We start from the raw sequence: 27109 nt of genomic DNA, 5'->3' as shown, positions 1-27109 counted from the left end.
ACAAAATCCTAAAAGCTGCCAGAAGATGCCCCACCAGCATTGTGACAGTGATCTTATGGTGCTTATGCGGTACAGCAGATGCCCCCTTCTGGCAAAGGGGTTTCAAGGGAAAGGAGGTTGCTGCTGGTAAAAGCGAACCCAAATCGGTCATTCATCAGGCCATAAACAAGTTCAAGTGGAGAGGTTTACTGTGAAAGCTTCAATGCACCCAGAAAAAGTCCACCAAGTGTCAGGATCATGTCCCAAAGAGGATCGGGATGCCAACAGTGCAGTGCTTGGTCAGGAGTGGCCTTCATGCACTTGAGGGTGAGGAAGACACTTTATATAGCTTTCAGACACTAATTTAATTTAAAATAAAGAGCCACCATTCAGGTTTTGTACCACAATAGTCCTGACTATGACAGGTAGAAACTGTAAATGTTGACACGTTGCATTAACTGGATGTAATTCCCATTAAATTACTTTAGAAAATGTGTATTAATGGCATTCCTTGTTGAAACATCTAATAATAATAATAATAATATTCATAAATCCTAAAACAGTAGTTTAGAAAAACTTTTTTTTTTTTTAAACTGCTCACATGCACGCGTAAAACGCGTTTCTCTGCTCTGGCGCGGTTACCTCTGGCGATGCCGCGGATTTACCTGCCGTCTTGTCTGAGAAAACCAACAGGTGGACGCAGGTGGAGGCTGGCTGTTGTATTTGCAGAGCGGCACTGATTTACGCGGTCTGTTCAGGATCTCCTGGAAACTGGCCGCTGCAGCTCTCCCGCTTTGTGTAAACAGTGAAACCAATGGCTTGGTGCGCCGCGCAGGGTCACATGGTGTCAGAGAGTGACACACCTGTGCGGAGCCCGCGGGGGCCCTCGCAGTTGCGCCACAGGTGCGGAGAGCTGAAGGTCCGCACCGGCGGGAGCGGGATCGCAGCTACGGAGCCTCGGGTCCTCTCCAAACATGAATCGGGAAGAGTCCTTCTACCCCTCTCAGGTTTTTAAAGACTCCTGCGCCTATCAGAGATGTCCGGGTGACGACTACAGCCCGCCGCCCTGCCTCTACATGAGCAGGCAGGTGCACTCGGTGTACGCGCCGCCGTCCCTGGGGACCCTGGAGCAGGCCATCCTTCCCGACATCGCTCCTGGCGCTTTCACCATGGCCGGCATGCGGGAGGATCAGGGCGTGCCTCCGCTCCACCACCCGCAGGGGCTCCAGCAGCAGCAGCAGCCTCCAGTTTACACAGAAGCGGGAGAGCAGAGCAGATATCACCTGCCTTTTCCGTGGATGAAGACCACTAAATCACACTCGCACACCTGGAAGGGCCAGTGGACAGGTAAAAAAAAAAAAAAAAAAAAAAAAAAAAACTCACATAACTCGAAGAAAGAATGTAAATGACGACGATTCGGACCACAATGTTGAAGTCAAATGGATGTTTTAAGTCATTTGGTCAAAGCGCTATAATAAATGAGATTCAGGAGACTTTCCGAGGCCTGCATTGTTGAAGAAGGCTCCAAGTGTTTGGATTAAAAGGTTCATCTATCCGGATCCCGCGTAATAGAGACATATAGCACGACCATACGGGACACTTTCTTTTGATTAAATATCCATAATACAATGACGATAAAAGTCTACATTTCTTGGTTGGAAACTGTGTTTTTTACAATAATTTCCTACAAGTATCAACAGCCTATAGAGAAAAGTGTTTTACGTCTTTATTTTAAGACCTTACAACAGAAATAGAAATATGGTCCTTTAAAAACTATGACAAATTTCCCATACTAGATATTTCTGAAAGCATTATGAGCCGTGCTTTTTTCAGCAGGTCGTGTAACATTTGCGGCTCTAAACAAGTTTTACTCAGCAGGACTGAGGTAAAAAAAATGTTAGGATTTGAAAACGTTGCAGACCCCTGACCTAGATAAACCAAGACCAGAACAATTGAGGCCAATATTGGTGGACGCTTTCTTCAGCTAATGTGGATTTGCTGGGGGGAAAAAAACGTACAGATGTGTGAGAGTGTATTTCAATACACAATTCTCAATGCCTTTGATATTAACTTTTAGAATGGGAAGTATAGTTAAATTTAGATGAGAGCTGGTGAAACATGCGTATGTAAACAGGTAAACCTGTCTCAACACGTCCAAGTAGAACTGATTTTTTTTTTTTACTGATTATTGGATAGGTTAAATGGATAGGTTAGATATGGTAAACCGTACAGCATACAGTTTATGTTACATATATATATATATATATATATATATATATATATATATATATATATATATATATATATATATATATATATATATATATATATATTCTACTTAAAAACTTTTGTGTTTCTGCGAGCCTATATGTTTCCTTTTCTTGTTTAACTAAACTTACAAATTACCCGTAATATAGATGATATGTTTGAGAAAAAGACGCTCAGGGCACATTTGACTGCTTGTAATTTCTTGTAAGTTCTTTGTAAGAACGTTGAATCAATTCACAAGCCATAGCAAGCCATGTTATTTTTAATTTTTGTTACTGATTTTGTTGATGTGGATACAAACATGCAGATAAAAGGCTTTTAGCACTGTAAACGGCAGCAATGAAAAAAAATTGTTAAATGATTAGTCGATAATTCACTTTGATTTTTACGTAAAAGTACAAAATAAATACCCTAACCATAAAAATGCATTAAAGCTAAATATATCAAATTGTTACTACATTTCCCATTATTTATGTAGTTTTTATCAAGTCAGATTTTCTTTAGATGGCATTATAAAAACAACGAATTTCTTTTCTGTTTCTTGACCAACTTATATCTCATTCGTCATTTATGTGGCTTAGTCCCAATTTGCCCCGAAACCAATAAAAAGTGACATTAAAGTGTTTTGCAGTATAAATAAAACTTTTACGTCATATAAAAGGGTCTGAACCTGTTATTGCTTCCCAGGCTCTTACGTGATGACCGAGGCTGAGGAAAACAAGCGCACGCGGACCGCGTACACGCGCGCCCAGCTGCTGGAGCTCGAGAAGGAGTTCCTCTTCAACCGCTACATCTCGAGGCCGCGGCGCGTGGAGCTGGCGCTGACCCTCAGCCTCACCGAGCGCCACATCAAGATCTGGTTCCAGAACCGGCGCATGAAGTGGAAGAAGGAGGAGGACCGGAGGAGGGCCAGGGGGTCCGAGCCGGACCAGGACTCCTCCATCACCTCCGGGGATCAGGGAGAGACGGCGGTGGGAGGGGTGTCCTCCACGAACGGACCTCACACCAGCACACCCCCCGTTTCCCCGTTGCACGGCCACACGCTGTCTGCGTCGGGGTCCAGAGAACCCGCATAGACCTCTCCTTAATTGGAGTAATAATAACTTTTCACATGTTGAGCAAAGAAAACTCCCACAGCAGCTTAAGAGACCTGTCAAGATACATTCCAGTGTTTTTCAATGTGGGCAATGTGGCTCCTTTCCTTGGGCGCCATACCACCAGGAAGCAGAAAATATCTGTCTGTACATAGCTGTATAAATATATAAATGCGTGTGTCTGGTGCAAAGGGAAAGGCTCGCATGTCAGAGTTTCTATACTTTTCCGGTTTGCCTTGTGTATAATTCACTGTGTCCTGCCAACTAATTTCAACGGGAAGTATCTCTTCGTAATATCTTCTCAGTGGTTATTTGGGATATTGAACTCCAGAGGGCATAACGACACAAAAGTTTACAAAAAGCACAAACTTTTCTCCCCACTTTTTTTTCTTTCCATGCCGCAGTTTTATGCACAGTCAACTCAAACAAGAAGGCGACATATACTCCTTATATAGCAGCATCCACTTATGTATACAACTTTAAATCGTGTACATGCTTTATTAATTACTAAGGTAAACAGTTGATATAACTTGACAATAAACACATACATGTATTGAACAGCTCTCCGTTAAATGTGGTTAAACTGGAGCAGCCAACTAACAGCAGAGCGTCTCCGTTTCATAGCTTGTTTGGAGCGTCGGGCAGCACGAGACCCTGGAGACGCAGGCGGCAGATCTTCTTCACCTCCGCGATGCCGCGCGCCCTCTCCGCCGCGCGCTCGTTCTGGCAGCGTTCGGAGAGCTCGCACAAGATGCTCGCCTTGTCGTTCATCCGCGCGCAGATGACGAACGGGAAGCCGAAGCGCTCCTTGTACTCCTCGTTTAGCCGCGCCATCCTCGAGGCCTCCGCCGAGCTCAGCGCGTCCAGGCCGGCTCGCCTCTGCTCCTCCCGGGACTCCCGGGTCAACGCGCCGCCGTGGAGATCCCTGCCCGCGAGGTCCGGGTGACACCTGAGGATCCCCTCTTTACCTGGACGGACACACGTGGCGACTCGTTACGCCGGTCAAAGTTTGGAAATGACAAACAAGCGTTCAAGATGCGCGAAACGGCACAAACCACTGAACCTCACCCGACTCTGGGAGAGCATCGATGAACTCATTGATTGCAGCTTCTAAAGCGTTTAAGCCTATAAAGGGACGGCTGGTCCACACAGCGGCTGTTATCAGAGGACATTTCTCCACCACGTTGCCGAAAATATTCACAAAATCCTCATAAGAAAGAGCATTTACAGCCGAAATGTCCATGCTTTTGTGGGGACACTATTTTTTTTTTTGTGGCGTAATGATGACCTTCGGGCAACTCTTTGCGCAACAGGTTAATGCACTGCTGGACGTTCAACTGGCGCAAATCTGATCTCCGGCGACACCTAGCGGTACAGAGAGCACAGGCCGGAGGCAGCGCTCACTGAATTCATCCAAACCATATAGTATGTCAGAGCCGGACCTGGACACCTGCAGGCCCAGAGCAGCATATGTTTTAGGGGCCATTTTTTTAACCATAAGTAGACCGTTTAAGATGTTTAAAAGAAGATGTTGGTTATATACCTTGTGCATAACATTTGACCTTTTTTGACCATGGTGTATCAAATTATAACAGGTAATAAGCCATGAAAGGCAAAAAACTAAAAAATTGTCTTTGCTAAAAATAATCCTTAAAAACAAAACTTCATGCTCTAAACTATTCTAAAAAAAAAAACAAAAAAAAAAAAAAAAACAAACAAACAAAAAACCAAACAAATAGGACACACATTCAAATCTCAACTAGGAGAACAAGATAAAAATTTAAAATACATTTTCTCTAATCAAAAAAAAATAAAAAAAAAAAATACAGAAAATAAAGAAACATAAAATCCTTGTTCTAATTTCAACAAAATGAACAAGTATTTAAAAGAAGGCAATTAACAAGAATTGCACCTCTTCAGGGAAAAAATAATTAGAAAAATAAAAATAAAAAACACATTAAAATACAATTTAACACCCAAAATCAATAAAATACTATAACAAAAACTTCTCTGCAGCAAAATTACTTCCCTTTTTATAGATATTATCATAAAATTGTAGATCTAATTGATTTTTTGGAAGCAAGATCAGTTATAATGTCATCATACGAAATGTCGCTTCCATGCTCATGGTTGACACTAATGGCCAGTCAAGGTATTTTCCTTCATGATGAATCTTCATGTTTTGTTTTGATATCTAACAATTACTTTACAAAACTCTTCGGCCCTCACAGGACAGCATATTTTATACTGATATTAAATTACACATAGGTGGGCTCAAAATTAAGTCACTTCTGATCGCCATTCATTACACTAAGTTTTATTTAGAGGTATCAAAGTAAAGGCGCTGAATAATAACACACACTTTTGAGATTTTGACAACCATGTTGTATTTTCCTCTCACTTCACCATTATGTGCAACTTTGAGTCAGTCTGTAAAATCCTAATTTACACTGAAAGTTGTGGTTGTCGTGCTACCTGCTGTAGAGGGATGAGCTGAGATCCACGTAAGGTTTGTTTTAGAACACATGCTGTATTTTAAACATACAAATGTCCCATTGAGGGTCTACGGAGGACCCAAGCGAAGAGTGTGGTAGGGGAAAAAACTTTAACAAGTTTAATAACAAAAAGAAAATCTTACAACAGGGAACATGAAGGCAGAAACACGACTTGTTCATCGGAAGAAGCCATGAGAAATGAAAACCAGGGAGTTTAAATACAGAGGTGTGTGGGGAGAAGTGAGGCAGAAGCAGGTGGAGGTAGTCAGGAAGACATGGTGGAACAGGTGAGACCACCACAAAGAACGTGATCTGGAAGGAAACACACAACAGGAATCTAACAAAAACAATACAAAAGTTCTGAGGATTAACTAAGATCATAATCCACAAAATTAAAAAGGTAGCAACTAGAAAAAGCAAAAACCCAAGAAAAATAAGCACTAAGGAATAACAAAAGAAAGATTGTCTTTGGGAGCATCATCATATAGCAGAGCCCATTGATTTATGAGCTTGAAATAGTAACCTTTGTCAACTAAACCTTTCCTTTGAGTCTCCGTGGGGTGCTTCTGGTCTCAGCTCCTCCTCTGCCTCACCAGGTGCTTGACCCGTGCATTGCAATACCTGCAGTCGCTCCTCGCATTTCATCCTGGTTCCATGGATCTTCAGGCTCTCCTCATTTATCCAGATCTTTCCACATCAGCTCTCTTTGCTCATCAACGTCTGTCCTTTGCTGTTGGTCTACATCTTTTGAATCTGTCTGTCTGGGGTGCTGAGGATAGAGATGCTAACCCATGCCTCCCCATTTGTCCCTCCATCTGTCTCCAATCTCTTTTCTTTGGTCAACCAGACTTTTCCTGGTATCACTGATTTCTCCAGTCTAGCTGTTTGTAATGAAACATCTTGCAGGCTAGGGCACATCATCAGTGATGTATCAATGTTTTTGACCATCTGATCTTTATTGGCTGTTGGTCCTTTTCACCTTTCAGCTACTATTCATGTTTATATACCATGCGCCACTAAAGGTGACCCAAGTAGCGACAGTGACCCTTGTACCACAGCATGAGAAACATGGATTTAGATCAGGAATCGGCTCAAATACGACACATTCCAAGGTGACAGAGATAAATGAATGAAACGTGATTCACCCTACACCTTTAATTACCCTGTATGTGAATGACGCTGTACAGATAAAATTACGTTGCATTGTAAAACCTACAGCACACAGCTATTGATGTGAAGTAAAAAGAGGAAACATATATCTTCTGAGTGTTTAGACTCCTATTATGCTGGCAAGTTAGAGATTTAAATTATCTTCTAAACCATAAAGAAAAGTAAAAAAATAAAAAATAAAAGAGGGAATGTAACCTTTCTTCTTCAGCAGAGCTTTATCTATGTTTTATCTAGTTTGAATGAAGTCCTTTAGAACCTTGTTAAGACCAGATCTGATACACGGTAAAACCATTCAACTCCATTTACCAGACTTATAATGTACTGGATACAAGCTGCATTTCAGGAATCATGTTTATGTATTCAGAACATAATTCGTGCAATGTAAAGCGCCAAGATATTAGCATCTTTTTAATCTTATTTGAACTGTCCTTTCAATGTATTTGTTTTTATTGTTAAAGCCAATGACCTCACTGGCTTCTCAGATTAGAAGTTGAAACGTTAGACAGTAACAGATTTTCAATACCATAGCCTGTTAACCTGAAATGAAAAACAAGCCACAAACAAAAAAGCTGCAGCAAACTGCTTGCACAAGTATGAACACTTTGTTGAGGCAACTTTTCATTCAGTTTCATCACATGTTCTTTTAGCGTTAACTCCTGTCACCAGACATGATGACTTCAGTTAACATGAAAAAAAGTTTAGATGTCTTAATGAGATGTTCCTGATATCTGGATCCTCCAAGTATATCAAGAGTTTGCAGAAATGTTCTAAAATGTCTACAGAATCTCTTTGTACAAAGTGAGAGAAAAGGTAGAAAAACACCCCTACTGCATTATGTGCATACTCTGGCACAGGGTCATCAATAACTGGACAAAACACGGTGAAATTGCAAAAACTGGATGATTTGGGAAAAACCGATGAGAAGGAAACTTATCAGGGATCTTCTTTACCAGCTGAAAGTAACACTGAGGGCGCAGCAGGAATTTATGGCAAGAGTTTGCCCACATGTCTGGGCTGTGGAGCAAGGTTTCAGGACAGAACCCCCTTCTTTTATAGAAAACATTCCAGCCTGGCAAAAAAAAAAAAGAAAAAGCCAAAACATTCACTGGAGAGTTTTATATGGTTGGATAAAACTCGAAACAATTCCCTAAAGATATGTTTAAAACAAGCAAACACAACAATCATGCATGTTGCCTAAAGAAGATAACCCCTGCAGCAAACCATGGTGATGGCAGTATTATACCATGGGGCTACAGATTCAGTAGGTTTTGGTCAAAGGCAAGAAGAAGATCTTGAATGTTTCGGCTTCGACCCAAAAACCTTCAAGGATTCGCTTGAAAGCTGAAGCACCACAGCAAGTTCAAGCAAACATCCCCAACAAAAAATCAAAGGCTACAGCAGAAAAAAGACGTGTTGGTCCAGAGCCCAGAACTAAATCCAACAAAAATAAATAAATCTGAGGCCTTTGGAGAAGAGATGCCCCTCGGTTTGATAGATTGGGTGAAGTTTTTGCCGAGAAAGATTGGGAGAATATTACCACATTGTGATCTGGCAGGCTAATGGACTGCTATCAGGCAACTGTGACTGTAAACATGAGGTAAAATCAGCCACAGTCCAAAGAAAAGCTTTGACATACTGTTAGAAATTCAGGAACAACCCATTTAATTAATGGAAGGTTATGCACTCCTTCAAATTGTGTGAATTTCTCCATTGTGAGATCAATAAAGACAATTAAGATCTTATCTTATCTTATCTTAAATTGGAATATAAAGAAAAGAATGGGAAGCCAAGTGCTTCACAGAACTGAACAGTAATTACAAAATATAACCATCTAAGAAACCCAAACAGAAAAAAAATGACCTCATTCCAGATGATCTGACTTTATTATGTGAAATACATTTTATTGCTGTCTTGCATGATCTTATGAAGTACAGTAAAGCTGTTATGACGCGCTGTAATAAACTGATACAAATATGTTGTTACAGTGAGCTTAAAATGCTTGGAACAGCTGGCGGTGCATTTCAATCCCAACGTTAACACCGGCAAGAATATGATGCACGAGGAAACCTGAAACCAACATTAGATCAGTTGCAATGTCATTTTTTAAAATTTTAGTCGTAAGATCTAAATTTAAACGAGGTACAGTATATACTGAAAACGCTTTACTCATAATGGAAAGTTTATTTTAGTTTTAGCTGCACCATTGAACTCGTCTTATTCGCACAAAATAAAGCAGTCTTACATATGCAGGTCGTGTTATAAAAAAAAGCAAAAAAATATATATATATTACATTAATACTACATAAAGCATGTCTAACTCAACATATACATAAATATAACATGCTCATGATATTTGAAAAATAACATAAAGCCAATAAATCCCTTTGCTGATTACAACGAGCAGAATAGTTGGTAGATTTTCCCTGCATATTGTCAACGTTTTGCTCCACTTGTACAATATATAATGTGGGAACACACCAAAGCTGCGCCTAACCCTGAACACACCCATCCCTGCTGTGAAACAAGGCGGTGGCAGCATCATGCTGCGGTGACGCGCTGTTGCCCTGAGAACACTGATAATCCCGTAACGAAACATGTTTTTCAGTTTTAGCTGCACTTAAAATGAAAATTTCCACAATCATATAAAATGCTAAATGCTTTCCCGTGCAGGGGCATGTATATATATATATATATATATATATATATATATATATATATATATATATATATATATATATATATATATAAGAAGAAATTATATCAAATAAATGCAAAATCCAGCCTTTTGCATGTAATGCTCACAATATTTGTAATAGAGTATAAAGCCAGTATGTTATTTTGATGGCTGTTAATAAGCAGGATAATAGGTAGATCTGTTACGTATGCTGTGGATAAAATGGTTGGATCACTCTCCTCCAGAAAGCTTCAGAGGCTCCGCTTCCGCTTCCCCAGCAGCCTCCCACTTTGATGCCTCTGCTTGGGGTTGCTCTTTCAGGTTGGCTTTGCAGTAGTCGTTGGCTGCCGCCGTCTTGCTCTCACTTTCTTTCACCAAGGCTGAAATGTCCACAAGGGTTGACGCGTTCTGGTAGTCGCTGGAAGTCTGGTCAAGCATGTTCTGGTAGAGCTGAAGAAAAAAAACAGCACATGGGGAGATTGCTCAGAGGCTTAGGATCAGTGGTGACGCTTCTCAGCTAGAAGCCGGTCTTGGAGGAGGATATGTTCATCGTTAGAGCGGGAGCTAGCCTGACTGGACCTTTTTTTTCTACAGCTTCCTACCTTCTCCTCGATGTCCATCAGCTGGCTACTCATGAAGTCCACCAACTTGGAGAAAGACGGGCGATTGTTAGGATCCAGGGCCCAACACTTGCACATCATACCATACCTGCATATTAAAAGAATGAAGCACAACAACTCAGTCACCCAGAATGATGATGTAATAATGTAATGTAATATGTAATATCATCTCTATTGTCATTGAAACATACATTACAACGAAATTTGTTCTCTGCTTTTAACCTATCGCATGTAGTATCATGATACTACATGCGTAAATAATGCATATTTACTCATATATATAGTTACGTGCATATTTACTTTGGTTATGCCACAAAAAAGTACTGTAACATGGACTTTATACATACTCCTTGAAAGTGTGTGTGACATTTGGAACATGGATAAATCGCTACTGATAGATAGATAGATAGGTAGGTAGGTAGGTAGGTAGGTAGGTAGATAGGTAGGTAGATAGATAGATAGATAGATAGATAGATAGATAGATAGATAGATAGATAGATAGATAGATAGGTAGGTAGGTAGGTAGGTAGGTAGGTAGGTAGGTAGGTAGGTAGGTAGGTAGGTAGATAGATAGATAGATAGATAGATAGATAGATAGATAGATAGATAGATAGGTAGGTAGGTAGGTAGGTAGGTAGGTAGGTAGGTAGATAGATAGATAGATAGATAGATAGATAGATAGGTAGGTAGGTAGGTAGGTAGGTAGGTAGGTAGGTAGGTAGGTAGATAGATAGATAGATAGATAGATAGATAGATAGATAGATAGATAGATAGAGTGAAGTACAGAGGTGGTTTTCTTGTAACATAAGTGTTAAAAAGCTCATAAATTCCTCCTAAGGTGCCTTAATGCTAAACCTTTCAGTACACAACATGTAGATGTTATAGACATTTCCGTCAAATACTGCAAATAACATTTTACAAACACTCCTTTTGAAACGATTATTCCAGATTGTTGTTTCATCCCTTGCATCCAGCGTCACGACACTTACACAGACTCGTTGGCATAGTACGGACACTCCATCTTAAATCCTCTCTCAATCATTGAGTAGAACGTGTGATCCACTTTAACACCTGGATACGGAGTCACGCCTGGAAGCAAATAGTGCGTTTTGAGTACAACGCGACAGCTCCACGTGGGCTTAAACGTGCTGCTCTTCGGTGAACGCTACCGAGTGAGAAGATCTCCCAGAGCAGAATGCCGTAAGCCCACACGTCACTCTTCATGGTGTACATCCCCTGGAAGATGCTCTCTGGAGCCATCCACTTAACCGGCAAACGTACCTGGAACACAGAGAGTCCCCAGCGTAGAGTCAGTGAAAGCTGGGGCGATACCACTCATTGTAAAGTGAGATTAGCAGCTGATTGCATACGTTCCCTCTCACGACGTAGTTGGAGTCATTGTCGATGTCCCGGGCCAGCCCAAAGTCACCGATTTTCACCAGCCGGCCTTTTGTTACCAACACGTTTCGAGCCGCCAGATCTCGGTGGATGCACTAAGGACAAACAACATAGTCCTTAACTTGCCTTTGATTTGACACGTACATGTAAAGAAAAATGTTTCAAGTCTGTTGAATCTATACGGCGCTAATCTTTACAGTGCTGATAATGAGATGAGTGAGATTTTTTACAAATACAAATCTGAGAAGTGTGGCTTGCTTTGGCCTGCTAAAGCCACGAATGGACTCTGTACCACATTCGTAAACAACACAGTTTTTAATAATACTCACCTGTACACTGTGAAATTGCACACTGTCTATTTCTCCTGCATTGTTTACATTGTTGAGATTGTTTACATTTCAATTGTTTACAAAAAATCACCGCTGCACCTTATCCTGTAATTTACTGTAATTTACTGCAATTTACTGTGATTTTTCAAGCTGTATGCAAACAAAATTTCGTTCTGTACGCACTCTGTGCATGCAAAATGACAAATAAAGTTGTCTAAGTCTAAGTCATTTGGCGCCCCTTAGTCATTATGTGGTAGAATGACCTGTGGCTGCAGTTACAGCTGCAAATCTTCTGGCTAGGTCTCTTTAGGCTTTGTCAGGGTCAGTCTAAACTCACCGCTGGACTTTGACTAGGCCATTATAACACAGGAAATCTTACAATCATCCTATATCAGGTGAACCTCCACTGGTCTCAAGTATTTTGCGGCCTCTGAAAGATTTTCTTACAGCAGTTCACTTTTATTCTTTTTAGCTCCATATAATAATCTACCCATAAAGTCTGACCCGCTTCCCTGTTCCTGCTGGACAGCAGCGTCCCCCACAGCATGACACTGCCTCCACCATGTTTCAGGGTGGAAGTTGTGTTTTCTGAGTGACACATCTTTTTTTACATTTGTCCAAAAAGGTTAACTTTGGTCTCATTTGAACAAAGCATCTTCTGCCACCTGTTTGCTGTGTCCCCTACAATCGCTTGTGGCAAACGACAAGCAGAACGTTTAATGGCTTTTTTTTCAACAATGGGTTTCTTCTCGCAGGTCTTCTACAAGGGCCAGACTTGCATAAATGGTTTGTCAAAACAATGAAACCATGGATCCTTTCCCTTGTACAGCCCCTGTTGCTCTATCCATGTAAAACACCAATAAAACACATCTCTTACATTCTTGGAGGAGAGGAACTCCATCCCTTTGGCCACTTGATAGGCAAAGCTGAGCAGATCATCAAAGGTGAGAGCCTGCAGCTCCGTCGGATCTTCTTCACTCTCGTAGATTTCTGGATCTGACACAAAACAAACAGTTTTTTTTTAAATTATAAAACCTGTTTAAATCATGCCCCATTCTAATGTTTTAATCGCGCTCTTGATGTGGCGTCTCTCTCACCTTCGTTGGAGTTGATGGTGATCAGGGCGATGTCCTCCTGCCCCCTGGTGGTGGAGCCGTGCATGTGCATGTAGTTGTCCTTTGTTACCAGCTCACTGAAAACACACAGATGATTATAATGCTGATGAACTTTGCCTAGTATGATGTTGATTCTCAAAGGTAACTATAAAAAGGACATGCTGACTAAAATGATCAACCTTCCTGTTGTGCTCTTTGGATTTCCTTCCTACCTTTGGTTTTTCTTGGTCTGCAGGTTGTGATACAGGCTGCTGAATCGGTCCCTGCTGAAGGCGTCAGTCACAGACTTGTGATAGCGATCACCGCTCTTCTTCAGGTAGTTCAGCAGGTCTCCGTAGCAGCAATACTGGAAAATCAGGTATATGGGTCCTACAGGGAAGTATTATTCATTGTTACTACAACGTTGCAATGGATGTACTGCAAAAAAAGGAGGTGCTTATTTGCTGTTTACCTCATTTATGTATCTATGACACAATCAGACAGATAACTGCGAACATACCGGTTTCTGTGCATGCACCGAGCAGGTTTACGATGTTGGTGTGCTGACCGATATGAGTCAGCATCTTCAGCTCAGACATCAGAGCTTCCTTCTCCACAGTCTGGTGTTTTTCTGCAGAGTGAAGACAGAGGCTGTGGCTCTCCAAAACGAACTGAATGTAAAAAGCAAAAAAACACACACAAAAAAACAACAACAACACACTGACCTTTCAGCATCTTGACAGCCACCTGCTGTGATACTCCAGGATCGTTGATGCCATAAGCCGTGGCCTGAACCACCATGCCAAACGCTCCAGAGCCCAGCTCTTTTCCTAAGGGGGGAACACAGAGATGTGTGCATCAAAAAAAGCTCAGTGTAAATTGTTACGAAACCTAGAAAATAAAGATACGTATTTGTTGTGTTTGCAGTTTCAAAGATATGCAACAAAGCTATCTTTTGTTGCAAAAGCATGTCATCACATTGAAAATTTTAGCAAAATATAACCACTTCAGATATTTTTCAATCATATAAAAAAAAAATCTGAACTAAGTATATATATTTTTTATTATTGAGTGGTAAAACTTTGTTGCAATACTCTCATACTGCTCCTGCAAGGCGACATCTTGTTATAGCACACCAGGCAAAATGGTTTGGTCCACTTTGGAAAAATGTAGAGTGAAGAAAGTGAACCAAAACCAAACAACGGTGTGAAATTTCTTAGTATTCCCACTATCCTGGAGTGAAAGCATCTCAAAGGTTGAGCTTTTTGGCAGCACTTTAATATCAGCATGACAAGAAGCAAAGGATGAAGGTATAAAAAGCATCTCTGGTCAACTATTAAGCAGAGTGAAGGATCTGTGATGGAGTGACCCTCTTTCTCTTGTAAAGGTCCTGAGAACCAAGTGGGAGTTCATGCCACCTTTAACTCTTTGAAAAAGCACAATAACAATTGTGTTCTGCAAAAAAGATTTAAAGTCTCTGCTTTTTGTCCATTTAGTCATGCTCTGAATGCTCGTTCTGCTTTATGAAATAATTGATGACATTTACACCTGTTGGTCCCAAAGGCTGGACATTTTCTACATGTAACTTTAAGATTTAAATACACAATTTGTAAAATTAAACATTGTGTCTTATTGCCTCGAGAAGAATAAAACATGCTGAAGCCAGCTAATCTTTTAGCTTTGTAGCTAGATTTGAGCCATCTGTTCCTAAAAGATATTTCAGAACTACGAATACATAAAATCTAACTTTAGTTAACTGGATTGCACCGTGATTAACTGTGTTAAGATGGTTATTTGTTTAGTAATTTTTTATTCCTATACATAAAAAAAGTTGTAGCGACTCCTACCAAGCTCCAGGTTCTGCCTAGGAAACTCCCATTTCTTGTCGTAATCAAAGTCCTTGAAGTTGATGTAGATGTAGTCGTTGTCATTAGGTCCCACCATCTGGATCATCTGAAGCTGAGGCTGATATTGGGGTTTCTGTTGGAAACATGACGAAATCGGTGTGATCGGCCTGCGTGTTTGTGCTCGATGTTCGTTGATGCCGTGTTTGATGCTTCACACCTACCTTCTTCTTGATGTAGTACACGAGCAGGAGTGTGACCACTGCCAGGGCCAGGAGCAGAACAAAAATGCCGGCTTTCAGCAGCATGGAGTTACTATCAGATGGTGGATCACCTAAAAAACAGGCCAGCGTGTTAAAAGTCAGCTTTACCAACCTGAATGAATGAATTTAGAGGGTGACTGAGCTTTTGTTACCTCTGGAGGCTAGGAGGCTGGCTGTTTGTAGCACATAATGTTCACTGCACCAGGTACCAACTCGGTTTGTCAAGCAAAACTTGAATTTGCTTTCAGCCACCTTGTTGGCTGAAAGCGTGCTGACAAGCTTCTTGTTACAGAAGTCATGAGAAGGTGTGTGATACTCCTGATGAATCACTTCCCAATAGGAATCTGTTTCAGAGCTGCGGTGAAACAAAGACCACGGAGCTTCAGTAATCAGGCCTACTGATGTCTCTGAGCTGAGCTGCTTTATTATTCGTACCCGTTCGTGGTTGATGATCTTGACATCCATGTAGAGTTTGCTGGCAGGACACTCACAGTCTCCACAATTAATAAACCATTTTCTTCGCTAAATTTGGGTGCCGGTGTTTCTGTAAGGAAAATCTTCAGCTGTAGGCGATGTTGTGTTTATTGAAGTTTTGAACAATGACACAGGTGTATACCTACCTACAACACAAACTGTTGTGTTCTTGGTTTCTGTTTTTCCTCCAGTCCCCAGGTGTAGTTTATATTCTCCCGACTGAAGTGGATTACAATACCTCACAGTCCTGAGAAAATAGTGGCACCGTCAATGTATTTATGTTGTAAAAAGAAATTAGAGACCTTTCCAATTTAGGGCTTTACGTATCAGGACATTAAAAAGATCAGTGCATGTATTCACAAAGACTCCTAAGACTAAGGCCTAAGGCTCTTAGTTATGTCATTTTAGGAAAGATCTTAAAATTTCTTAAAATTTTTCTCAGAATTTTAGCTTGGCATAAAAAAAGTTATTCACAAAGCACCTTAGGCCTTAAGAAAGCACCTAAAGTGAACAAAAGTTAGGAATAGTGCAGAGGACTAAAAGTCACTAGTGTCTAAAGCGGGGAAGATGGTGGAAACAGAGAGAGCTGATTGGCTGATCCACCGCCTAAACTGGAGGAAATGAAAATATAAACTTCTTTAACAATCATACAATTATCAATATTTAGATAAAACAAACTTTATCATGCCCGTAGTGGGGATATTAATTAGTTTCAGCTCCCCGACAGGTTAAAGGTTTCGGCTCTAGTGAGGTGCTTTATTGAGGATAAATAATGGAATAATCATGAATAAAAATTGGAGAAAGGTACAAAAAACTTAGTAAAGAGGAATACTTATATTATTTACAGAAATGCTCTCAATAATAAGCATTTTAAAAGAATTAGAAAAAGTCGTAGATGATGTCAGTAGCCTAAATGTTCAGATGAAGTTTGCTTGTGTGATGTCATCTCCTGGCTTTTGATCGCTGCACAGAGCGCCTCTCACTTTCCAGCTTGCTGCGTAAAAGCACCAAGACGCGCAGAGAAAAATACGTATTAATATACCTTACTGCTCAACACTCCTCTATTTTCCTCCCAACGCTGTGCGGGACAGAGGCGCTGCACCTCTGTCCAGTTTGGATTTCTCCTTTTTTTTTAAAACTCCATTTAATGTTGGTTGTTTTGCCAAATACACCCACTTTATACAAACAGGCAACCACAATAAAACGCTAACAGGTGAGTGTACATTAATATCAAATAGATAAAGTGGTAAAAGGACCAGTATGGCGGTAAACATAACCAAATAAAAAACAATGATGTTGATGTAAATAATGTGTGTTCAAATATTTTGATGCTAAGTGATAATTACTTAATTTTGCTACGTTTCATCATCATGTGACAGATTTCTTAATACAGTCTAATTGGTTAATTTCTCTCCATTGATCACATTTGTGTTGTTTTTTTGTTTTGTTAGTTTCTTGTGTCAACCAATCACAGCTCTTAAAAGACAGCGTCACACCTAGCAACAAGGTCAACCACGCCTCATCACTAAGGTAAACATTTCTGTCTTCTCAGAGTCCCTCTCAGCCACTCTGTGAATCACTCTTAAGCTAAAACTCCTTGGCAGAAAGTTCTGGGCTAATATAAGAGTTCTCTGAGAGGACTCTGAGAATCTTTGTGAATATCATGTCTTTACATAAACCCCGTTGTGAGTCAATAGCAAAAGCCAATTCAGAAATATTTCATAATAATCCCTATAATATTATATAATTATCTCTGAAACGTGGCTTTATGAAACTACCTGTGGTTCGCGACCGCCTGCTCCCTGATGCATTTAGTGACACTCCCGTCAGGAGCCTCCCAGTTGCAGTGCTGCAGTCCCGGGTGGTAAAAGACATCTGCTTCCAGACAGGAGCTGTTCTGAGTTATCAAAATCTGGTCAGGCAGCTGTGGAGGAGAGGAAGCTCTCATCTGAGGAGACGCAAGAGCATGAGACGTGTTCAGTAGGGATACATTATAAACTGAGATGACAAAAAGAATAAGGATTGTTATAAATCCCGAGGAGAACCGTTACTAACCCCTAACATGGATATCCATGGATTTAGCTCTGTTTGACTTCTTGCAGGTGTATGTGCCACTGTGATTCGAGGCAGCTGATGCAATGAATGCATACACCATATTCACGCCATAAACCCTTTGCTTTATAATGCGGATCTGAAAGAAAAATATTATAATCACATAGAATGATTTATTTATTCAGTGGACATCTGTTGTCTATGAAAATGTGGTTATATTAGGATCTCCATGCATCACACGGTCCAGTGCCAACAAGCAGGTCTGGATTTGGAAGGGTGTTGGCTTTGTTTTACAGATGCAAATTACAACAGATTGATAATGCTGCGCACCGACATTAACCTTTTCAGTTAAAGTTTAGTTTTCCTGTTATTCTTCTCTAAGTTTCTCATTAGCACCGTGTCCTTTCTGGAACTACCTTCAGCCATAAAAAAAAAGAGCGTAATATTGTGGTACTGTAGTTTATGCCAGACCTCTATGACGCAGCTCACTCAAATGCATCGAAAGCAAAGAACCTGTAGAGTGTGATTAAAACTTGCCTTTATTCAAATTGCTGCATGAATATACAACTTATATAAACATCTAATGGTGATGTGGCCATATGTGAACCTTGAGGCCTGCTGCTCTGCTATGTCCTGGCTAGTTTCTGATATTTGTTGATGTAAATAATTTCAGTACGTGTCTAACATAGTATTTGTCAAGTTGTTTATTTTCCACATAGGCACACTGGTCACACTTTGTAGTTCCTTGTAGGTACCAGGCTGAGTTGTGTGCTACTACTGAAATGTGTGGGCTAATAACAAAACAAAAATCAGGGTTTCAACAGTGTGCTGTACCGTATTCTTGTTGTCCACCAGAACCTTGCCATCGTGCTCCCAGGTATAACCTGTATCTTGACCTGTTGTGCAGCGAAGTAGCAAAGGCTCACCGGGGCTTATGGTCACATTTGAAACCTCCTCTTGCTTCACTGAATCAGTACGTAAGTCTGAAAGGTAAAACACTTCAAGTTATTACATTTATTTCTTCATCTTTTATTACTGGTTTATTTGCGAAAAATCCTGAGATGAGCGTTAACCGATCGGGTAAACTCTTTTAGCTAAAGCATTTTCTGAGATGCGTCTTGTTTTCATTTGTAATTTGTAATTTGTAATGTAATTACCAAATTCATACAGCTGGGTGCATTCCTCTCCTTCATTGTTTTTGGCACAACATTCCACCTTCATGTTATAATATTTAAAACTTGAGACTGAGCTCTCTGCTGTCCAAGCATCAATAGCTGTCTTCTTCTCCCGGTCGGTTGGACTGAGAGGAAACATTGATAATCCAGTTAAGTAAGAAGACAGTGTGTTTAACATAATTAAGTATGAAGAAAGCACATTGTTATCTTACCCAGACCAAACAATTTTGGGCCTTGGAGAACCTTTAGAGATGCACTTATATGAAGGAGAAACACTTGGATCATTTATTCCATCCAGATACAGCTGTGGTTTGGAAGGTTGTTCTAGGAAGCACATGAATCAGATTGGTTAACACAGTTTTCAGTTGACAGATTTATCTGTATAAAGGCTTGATTGTGCTTCTGTGCAGACAAAGACGGGATGTGACGGAGCTGCTACTCACCAACTGCTTGAAGAGCAACAGTTTTCGTAAAATTGCTTCCTCTCTGACTTTCACAGCTCAGAGTGTACGTCCCAGAATCTGTCCGAGAACATCGTGGTATGAGCGTGGAGACACACCCGTTTCTGGAGAGGTTTAAGAAAATATTGAACTTTTGCGAACATAAAAGTGAAAAGGAGAAATGCCCACAAAAATTACACTCACATTTTCACCGGCAGGCCTTCATCTTTCACCCACTGGCAGACAGGGCAATCAGGGAGGGCCTCCAGGGAGACAATGAGTTCTTGACCATTGGACAACTTCAAGCTGACAGGATCAGAGGCATTCAGATGGTCGGCTGGCTGGAAGCACTTCACCTGGAAAGAAAAACTCAGCATTTAAGCCCCATTGATTGATTCAGTAGCAGTTCATGCATTAATGGTGTCTTCTACATAAATATACAGTGCAGGGAACAAAGCAGCCACTGACATCAGACTACCACCACCATGTTTGATTGTTGGTATGATGCTCTTTTTCTGAAGTGATGAGCTACTTTTGTGCCAGATGTAACGAGTTGGACACCTTCCCAACTGTTCACCACAAAATATTTTCCTAAAGGATCATCAAGATGTTTCTTTCCCGAATGTGAGGCGGGCGCTTTTTGTTCTTCTTAATCACCAGTGGTTTTGGCTCTGGAACTCTACTTTAAATGCCATTTCTGCACACCCTCTTTCTCGTGTTCCTTGACTGAGCTAAATGAGGTCTGTAATTTTTTTGAATGTTGTTCTGAGTACGTTTGTGACCTCCTGGGTCAATCTTCAATGCAATCTTGGACTTACTAGCTGTCCACTCCTGGAAAATGTCACCACTGTTCCATTTTTTCTCCATTTGGGGATAATTTTCACTGTGATTTTCTTGAGTCTTAAAGACATAGAAAGGGCTTTGTGACCCTTAATACAATTGATAGCCGATAAGCACACAAGTGCTTTTTCACTGCCTGACATTAAATCAGGCAGTGAAAATGTTTTCTGTTTTTGGTTAGTCAGGGTTACCCAGAATATTTGTAGTCGATGATTGTTCGGGATATTATTTTATTACGTTCTACAAACTCAGAGGTGTACATATAGGGAATAGAAGAGAGTACAAATATCCTTTTTGTCCCTCCGTGGGGAAATTCAGGTGTACAAGCAGCCAAGTGAAAGGATAATGGCAGCTTGCAAATACATACATATATATATATATATATATATATATATATATATATATATATATATATATATATATATATATATATATATATATACCAGATTAGTTACAGGAATACGCTTTTCTGCAAAGACAGCAAGGATGTAAACACATATTAAGTTTGAGGGGAGCATTAATGGTTATAACGTCCGACAGCTTGCTGGGAGGAAGGATCTGTGATACCTCTCCTTTGTGCCCCTAAGGAGCTGAAAGATCTCTCCAGCTCTGCAACAGCTTCATGCGTGTGAATGTAGCAGGAGACTCTGTCCAACAGTAATGAGGTTTTTGCCACAGTTCTTTTATCTCCCACCTTTTAGTTCTTTTGTCTCCCACCACCTGCGCTGGGACAGAACTGACCTCGCTGATGAGGTGTCGTCAGCAGTGCCCATTAACTCCAGGGTTGTGTTGTAATTTTCCAGGGGGTCACCAGAGGGCGGAGTAGAGCAGCTGTTGGTGCTGGTCTCACCACACACTCTTCTGCATGACCATCAGCTGCACTAAGGACCTGGCAGCTGATCATTTGATGCATGAGCATGCTCTTCCTTAGTACCTCATGCCCAGAATCATTCCTATGATTCCTGCTCTGCAAAATTCTCTCAGCACTCTAACCTGCTCCCCATGTTCCTTATTCAAGGTCCGTTCCAAGAAGACGTTTGGGAGTCCTTCAAAAGACTCACCTGGCTCCTCACCTGCAATTTGCTGACAATAACCTTTTTTAACTCCAGTTCCAGCACTGAAACCAGTCCAGTTTATTATTCAGGTGAACACCCAGGTATTTATAAGAGTCCACTATCTTAACATCAGTTCCCTGGATGTTCACCAGCGATGGTTCGGTGGGTCATTGTCTGACGAATTCCAGCATCAGTTCCTTGGTTTTCCACCTGTTGATCTGGAGGTGGTTTAGCTTGTCCTAGGCCACAAAGTTTTGAGTTCACTGTCTATACTCTGTGTTGTCCTCGCCTGTGAGGAGGCCAACGATGGCAGAGTTATCTGAGAATTTCTGAAGATGGACCAGGGGAGTTGATGGAGAGGTCTGCAGTGTAGAGGGTAAAGATGAATGGCACCAGAACAGTTTCCTGCAGGGCCCCAGTACTGCAGACCAGCCCCTCAGAGACACAGCCTAAAAGCACAGTAGAAATCAAACAACATGATCCTCACAGTTCTTTCAGGCCTCTCCAGGGACTCAGATCTCAGGGCAGGAAGTAGGTGATGGCAACATCAACTTCACTGGATCCAATCACGATTTCACCTGGAGTCTTTATCAGATGCAAAGTCGGTACTGCCGGCCTCTAGCTGCTAGGTTTTCCATGCCAATAGTACTTTTCAGTCCCCAGTTTCAGTCTCATATTGAACATGTATCCCATGATGCCCTACAATTAATCTGCACATCACTTCAGGAGCCTGGAGCAGATACCAGTCCCCGAGACTCTTCTCTGTATGTCTCGGACCTGGTTATCTGTGTACAAGGGTTTTGTACACAGGCTGGATGTGAACCAGGTTGTTACCCAAGCACCCCAGGGGAGGGAGAGGTGATGAGCTGTATGCCTCCTTGGTAATGGCATTCAATAAATTTAGTGTTTTATATTCTGTCATGCAGCAGGTAACATACTGAGCGAAGGTGGAGAGAATGGAGGACGGGAAACATAATTAAAGTCTCCAGAGGTCAGAAAAAGGGACTGGGATGCTGTGTTTAGAGTCTGCTTCTGACAGTGTGGATGGCGTCACAGGCTGCTGAAGCATTGACAGCGGGAGGAACATGCACCATTATGGTGATAACATGCTGAAAGTCCCAGGGTAGATAATACAGTCTCATGCAAACAGCTCTTTGATAGCTAACTGCCTGGAGTTACCCCATATATATCATTTACAAACCCAGCCAGACACTCTACTGTGTTATTACCGCTCTCCTTGGTTCTGTTGGTCCGGAATAAATGCAAACCATCCTTGTTAAAGTGTTTGTTGGCGTTAGGGCGGTGAGCCATGTCTCAGTCAGCATGACTACGCTGTTCTCTTTATAAATCCGTCGATCCTGGGTTAGGGTCGCCTGTTCATCCACTTTGTTGGAAATGGATCTTACATTTACCATGACAATGGACGGGATGACGGGTTTTCAGATACATTTCCTCAGTAGCTAAACAATTTAGCATTTTAAACTGGGTGACTCGGGTCAAACCTTTCGGGTATCCTTCCACAATCTTCTCACCACAGTTTGCTAGAATGTTGCCAATTACTCCGGACAGAACTGGGGTAACTGAGTCCTTATTGTAGGCCTACGCGCTCCTACACCATTTTTTTAGCTCTTAACCATGGGATTGAGGTACTGGCTTCTAGATGACCACTCCAAATAATTCCAATAATATTTACAACAGGGACAAAGGACTCCCCTCCCCTTCCATTGACTGGGCATTTAATATAGAAATGCAAAATACATAGATATTTTTGTTTTTGATTGATTGTGCCACTCCTGAAAAGATGTCCCCCTATGGGGTGAGCCACAAAGCCCAGATCAAAAACCATCAACTAAAATTTGCAGAGCCCATTTAAAATCAGAAAACACTTACACTATTAGCTTTTGGTGACACACGGGTTATTGTGTGTATTTGTTCAATGATGATTTTTAGAGATCAGGCTACAATTACAAAAGCAGACAACTTTCTGGAAATCCACATTTTAGTCCATTCAGTTACCCCCAATGATGGCTAAATAAATAAATATAATCAGTGTTGTGACTGCCCAAAATTGTATATATATATATATATATATATATATATATATATATATATATATATATATATATATATATATATATATATATATATATATATATATATATATACATATATATATATATTTTTTTTTTTTTTTATTTTTTTTTTGAGAAGCTTTGTCTTTTACCTTCCAATTTGAGACACACTTTGGAGTCTGGACACCATCAGAGCAGAGCGCTGTAACAGCACACAGCAGGAGAGCAGCTGAAACAGACCCAAAAAAACAAAATAAAATAAACATTAAAAACCGATGCAACTGCGTAAGTTTTCAATATTCACATGACAAATTAAAAAACATCCAAAAAGTAGATGCCCTGTCCTTTCATAGATTTGTTAAATATGTTGCTGGGATTTTTTGGCAAACTTAATTCTATTCAGTTTGTATACAGCAATGTTGTAAAGCAGTGTACATTTGTCAAGCGCAAGGAAATACATGGTTTTAAAAATCTGCAAAACTTTTGCGTGCATTCATATTCAGCCCCCTTACTCTGAGACCCCATTACAAATCCAATGCAACTAATGGTGCACTGAAGCAGCAGGGCTGTGGAGGAGCTGCAGAGATCTATATCTTAGGTGGGAGGATCTTTCAACAGAACAGCTATTAGTCCTGCACTCTTCAAAGTATATTAATGTTTTTGAACTGCTTTAAATTGAGAACATGTGTGACAAGACTTGTGAATTGCTGCTCACAGATGAACTCCACCTAATCAGTCTGAGTTTCAGGTAGAATTGCAAAATAGGTCTATCTTGTGACTGAAATTGTAGCAAAGGTTAAAAGCAAAGTATTGACTCACGGGGGCACTTTTAAGTCTGTTATTTCCTTCCACTTCACTATTACGCAGGACTTTGTGTTGGTTTGTTACATGAAATCCCAACAAATTACATTGAATTTTGTGGTTGTAATGTCACAAAATAATGAGGGCTCATGAATAGATGAACACATTTTCATACGATGTTGCAAACATTAGCTGAAGCAAGAAACTTGTTTCATGTTACGAGTTATGCAGACATGATGTCATCATGTCGTCTTACCAGCAGAGTGACTCTAACATTATCCAACATTGTCAGCTCTGCGTGCCACCCATGAAGCAGAACTGTCACACATCTGGGCAGACGGCTCAGCACCATAATTTTTTTTATTGGGTGGAAACTTTATGAAATGCATTTCACGAAAGATGCATATATTTCTAATTTTTAAAACTAATATCAGATGGGCCGTGATTAGGACTCTGCATGCCATAGCAAGTATATTTCAAATTGATACCAGATTGAACTTTGGCCACAATGCACATTCAATACACCATAATCAACACTTTTTTTTTAACCATTTATGGAGCATGATGGATTAAAATAAATTAAACTACTTTGAAAACTTGAAACCCCTATTAACAAAACTTCTGCTTTTCAAACAAACTGCCAAAGCTGCAATGTTTGTGGTCGAACCAAATTCGTTTTTAAACTTTAAGATATTTTAAGTAGGATGCAAAGTATTTTGCATATTCAGGACTTTTACAGTAAATAAAATCAAATTAGCGCAGTAAAAATAGCACTGTCAAAAATTGCAGAATAAATTCATCAACATTTAGGATGTGTCATCTGCACTTTTATAGAATGGATGACACAAATTAGCTCTAAATTAAAATATTAGTAATAGACTAAACCCCTAAAAAGCGTCCATTAAAACATAACAGTCTGAGTATTGAACATTCAAAACTGCCAGCTTAAGGAGTTGGTGACATTATTATTGCCATTAGCAATAGATTTAATTAAGTGTGTAGACAATTATATGGTGGTCTAAGTAGAGTTCCCGATGTTTGTAAATTTGCATGTTTGCATGCAACGCTGATGATAATTATATATATATATATATATATATATATATATATATATATATATATATATATATATATATATATATATATATATATATATGCATAGGTAAAATATCACAAATTAAACCTAATAGCAACATAATTTTTGCATCATCAGTAATATGATGCAGCTGCAGCTTTTTACCTGCAATTGTGTGTCTCTTTCTCCGCATCATGTGGCTTCCTGACAGTCTGGGTTACATACTCCGCCTCAGGCAGCACTGTGAAACTCAACAGTGTGGGATGTGAGTAAGTATGTTTTCAAATGAGGAAGTAATATACTACAGCAAATACTCACGCCCACAGTTACGTCACATATCCTGTATGTTAATGGTGCAGAATAAAAAAAGAAACTATTTTTGATGGCACAACAAAATATAACAATCGGTGGTTACTATGGAGGGTAAATATGTTTATACAAAAAAAGGCAGGATGAAAAATCAATATTGATTAATTTCCATTTATTTTAGGGTCAATATGATTGTTATTCTAAATCCATGAAGGACAACTTGTGTCACTGTAGACAGAGCTGGCCAAAGCCTTTATAGGGCCCTGAGCAGAATTTCATGTGGGGCCCTGCTTCCTGTTTAGCACATCACCAACCACCCACCACAGCGTCACCAGTTTGATTAATTTACAAGTAAACGAACAGTTGATTATGTCAGAGAAAACAAGTCACCTAAACCATGAATCTCTAGTGAAAAGAGGTTTATTTCCCTGACTTACATATTTGGTCTGGCATTCATGTCTTGTGTGTAGCTTTTTAAAGCTCTCTACATTCAACTTTAATGGGTGGCACTTACAAGCAACTACAGAAAAATAGAAGAATTATCAGAATTGTCAGAAAATGAATTGGTAAATACTAAATTTTAAAGGTTGGCTATGATAACAGGATTTCTGCTTTTGGGAACTGGAGTATTGAGACATTCCAAAAACATCAACATCTGTTTTGGCCCATTTCAAGGCTGCCTAAAATATGTGAGGGATATGTCGTGCTATCAACACTCAGACTGAAATGCTGTATGAGCAGAACTGCAGGCCAGCTGTGGTTCCTGAACTCGCTGGTGGGGTGGAATAGATATTGGAGAAGTTGGAAGCTCGGCTTTGACAGAATGACCACAAATTTGGTTGTTTGGAATCGCCATTTGAGGTGTACCAGTGAGACTTTAAGGCAAACAGAAAAACAAGAGTATGCCTACCCCAAAACAAATGCTGCTATCCAAACTGGCTCACCTGCAATCTTAACTTCTCCTGGATGTTATACAAATAAGACGCTCTGTAACATCTCTCTTTATTTTTTTTTGGCACTGCGACATCTCTGACCTGGAACAGAGTGCTACTGACTTGCCTGATAACGTTCCACCATTATCAACGACTATGACTGCGGATGCTACTGGACAGTGTTCACAGACAGACAGACAGACAGACAGACAGACACACACACACACACACACACACACACACACACGCGATTATACTAAGACACACATGCACACACACAACCTTTACTGTTCTTCTCCTTTTACTCTGCTGCTTTCATTTTTAGTTGTAATGTCAGAAAGGTCAGATCAGAGACCTTATTTTCTAGCGTTTAAAATTTAACTAGTTTATTTTAATTACAATGAAACAAAAGAAGTGTAGTTATTTGCAGCTCTTGGAAAAATTGGACAAAACTACTTTAGATCAGAAACCACCAATGATTTATTTAGTTTACTTCTTATTATGAATAGAAACGGGTAGTGATCCAGTGAAACTAAAAAAGTTTAATCAAGGATTTACTTACCTTATTCTTATTACAGTGAAACAAAATAACTTATTCTAGTTGTGGCTTTAGAACATTTGGATGAAATTATTTTGGATCAGAAACCCCCAAGGAT

General features: G+C 40.2%; 3 protein-coding genes across 3 annotated transcripts; 1 reads left to right on the top strand and 2 right to left on the bottom strand.

The window, feature by feature from the left end:
- The first annotated feature begins 637 nt into the window (after positions 1 to 637).
- Positions 638 to 3770, top strand: pdx1 (pancreatic and duodenal homeobox 1). The gene is made up of 2 exons (XM_012857440.3): positions 638 to 1326; positions 2935 to 3770. Exons 1-2 carry the CDS (start codon positions 954 to 956, stop codon positions 3321 to 3323), a joined length of 762 nt encoding a protein of 253 aa, XP_012712894.3. The 5' UTR covers positions 638 to 953; the 3' UTR covers positions 3324 to 3770.
- Positions 3771 to 3819: 49 nt separating this feature from the next.
- On the bottom strand, positions 3820 to 4651 carry urad (ureidoimidazoline (2-oxo-4-hydroxy-4-carboxy-5-) decarboxylase). The gene is made up of 2 exons (XM_012857441.3): positions 4410 to 4651; positions 3820 to 4309 (listed from the first exon to the last, which is right to left on the bottom strand). The coding sequence occupies exons 1-2, from the start codon at positions 4582 to 4584 to the stop codon at positions 3960 to 3962; spliced, it is 525 nt and encodes a 174-aa protein (XP_012712895.2). The 5' UTR covers positions 4585 to 4651; the 3' UTR covers positions 3820 to 3959.
- Positions 4652 to 9748: 5097 nt separating this feature from the next.
- Positions 9749 to 25491, bottom strand: flt3 (fms related receptor tyrosine kinase 3). The gene is made up of 25 exons (XM_036125749.1): positions 25378 to 25491; positions 23489 to 23565; positions 19574 to 19725; positions 19373 to 19494; positions 19142 to 19253; positions 18912 to 19054; positions 18589 to 18737; positions 17758 to 17893; positions 17693 to 17700; positions 17481 to 17650; positions 15849 to 15949; positions 15664 to 15772; positions 15381 to 15583; positions 15190 to 15299; positions 14969 to 15101; positions 13847 to 13951; positions 13642 to 13752; positions 13355 to 13511; positions 13125 to 13219; positions 12905 to 13023; positions 11671 to 11793; positions 11470 to 11581; positions 11290 to 11389; positions 10283 to 10388; positions 9749 to 10130 (listed from the first exon to the last, which is right to left on the bottom strand). Exons 1-25 carry the CDS (start codon positions 25406 to 25408, stop codon positions 9912 to 9914), a joined length of 3003 nt encoding a protein of 1000 aa, XP_035981642.1. The 5' UTR covers positions 25409 to 25491; the 3' UTR covers positions 9749 to 9911.
- Between the last annotated feature and the right edge of the window lie 1618 nt (positions 25492 to 27109).

This window comes from Fundulus heteroclitus, chromosome 21, assembly GCF_011125445.2.
Source record: "Fundulus heteroclitus isolate FHET01 chromosome 21, MU-UCD_Fhet_4.1, whole genome shotgun sequence".
NCBI classification, from domain to species: domain Eukaryota; kingdom Metazoa; phylum Chordata; class Actinopteri; order Cyprinodontiformes; family Fundulidae; genus Fundulus; species Fundulus heteroclitus.
This window is presented reverse-complemented; position numbering and strand designations above follow the sequence as displayed.

Excerpts from the sequence above, each read along its gene's own strand:
- pdx1 (XM_012857440.3), top strand. The coding sequence starts at position 954 with ATGAATCGGGAAGAGTCCTTCTACCCCTCTCAGGTTTTTAAAGACTCC. Across the intron at positions 1,327-2,934 it reads CTGGAAGGGCCAGTGGACAG|GCTCTTACGTGATGACCGAG; the intron begins GTAAAAAAAAAA and ends ATTGCTTCCCAG.
- flt3 (XM_036125749.1), bottom strand. The coding sequence starts at position 25,408 with ATGATGCGGAGAAAGAGACACACAATTGCAG. Across the intron at positions 15,102-15,189 it reads TGTACTACATCAAGAAGAAG|AAACCCCAATATCAGCCTCA; the intron begins GTAGGTGTGAAG and ends TGTTTCCAACAG. Across the intron at positions 13,512-13,641 it reads CGGTGCATGCACAGAAACCG|GACCCATATACCTGATTTTC; the intron begins GTATGTTCGCAG and ends ACTTCCCTGTAG.
- urad (XM_012857441.3), bottom strand. The coding sequence starts at position 4,584 with ATGGACATTTCGGCTGTAAATGCTCTTTCTTATGAGGATTTTGTGAAT. Across the intron at positions 4,310-4,409 it reads CGATGCTCTCCCAGAGTCGG|GTAAAGAGGGGATCCTCAGG; the intron begins GTGAGGTTCAGT and ends GTGTCCGTCCAG.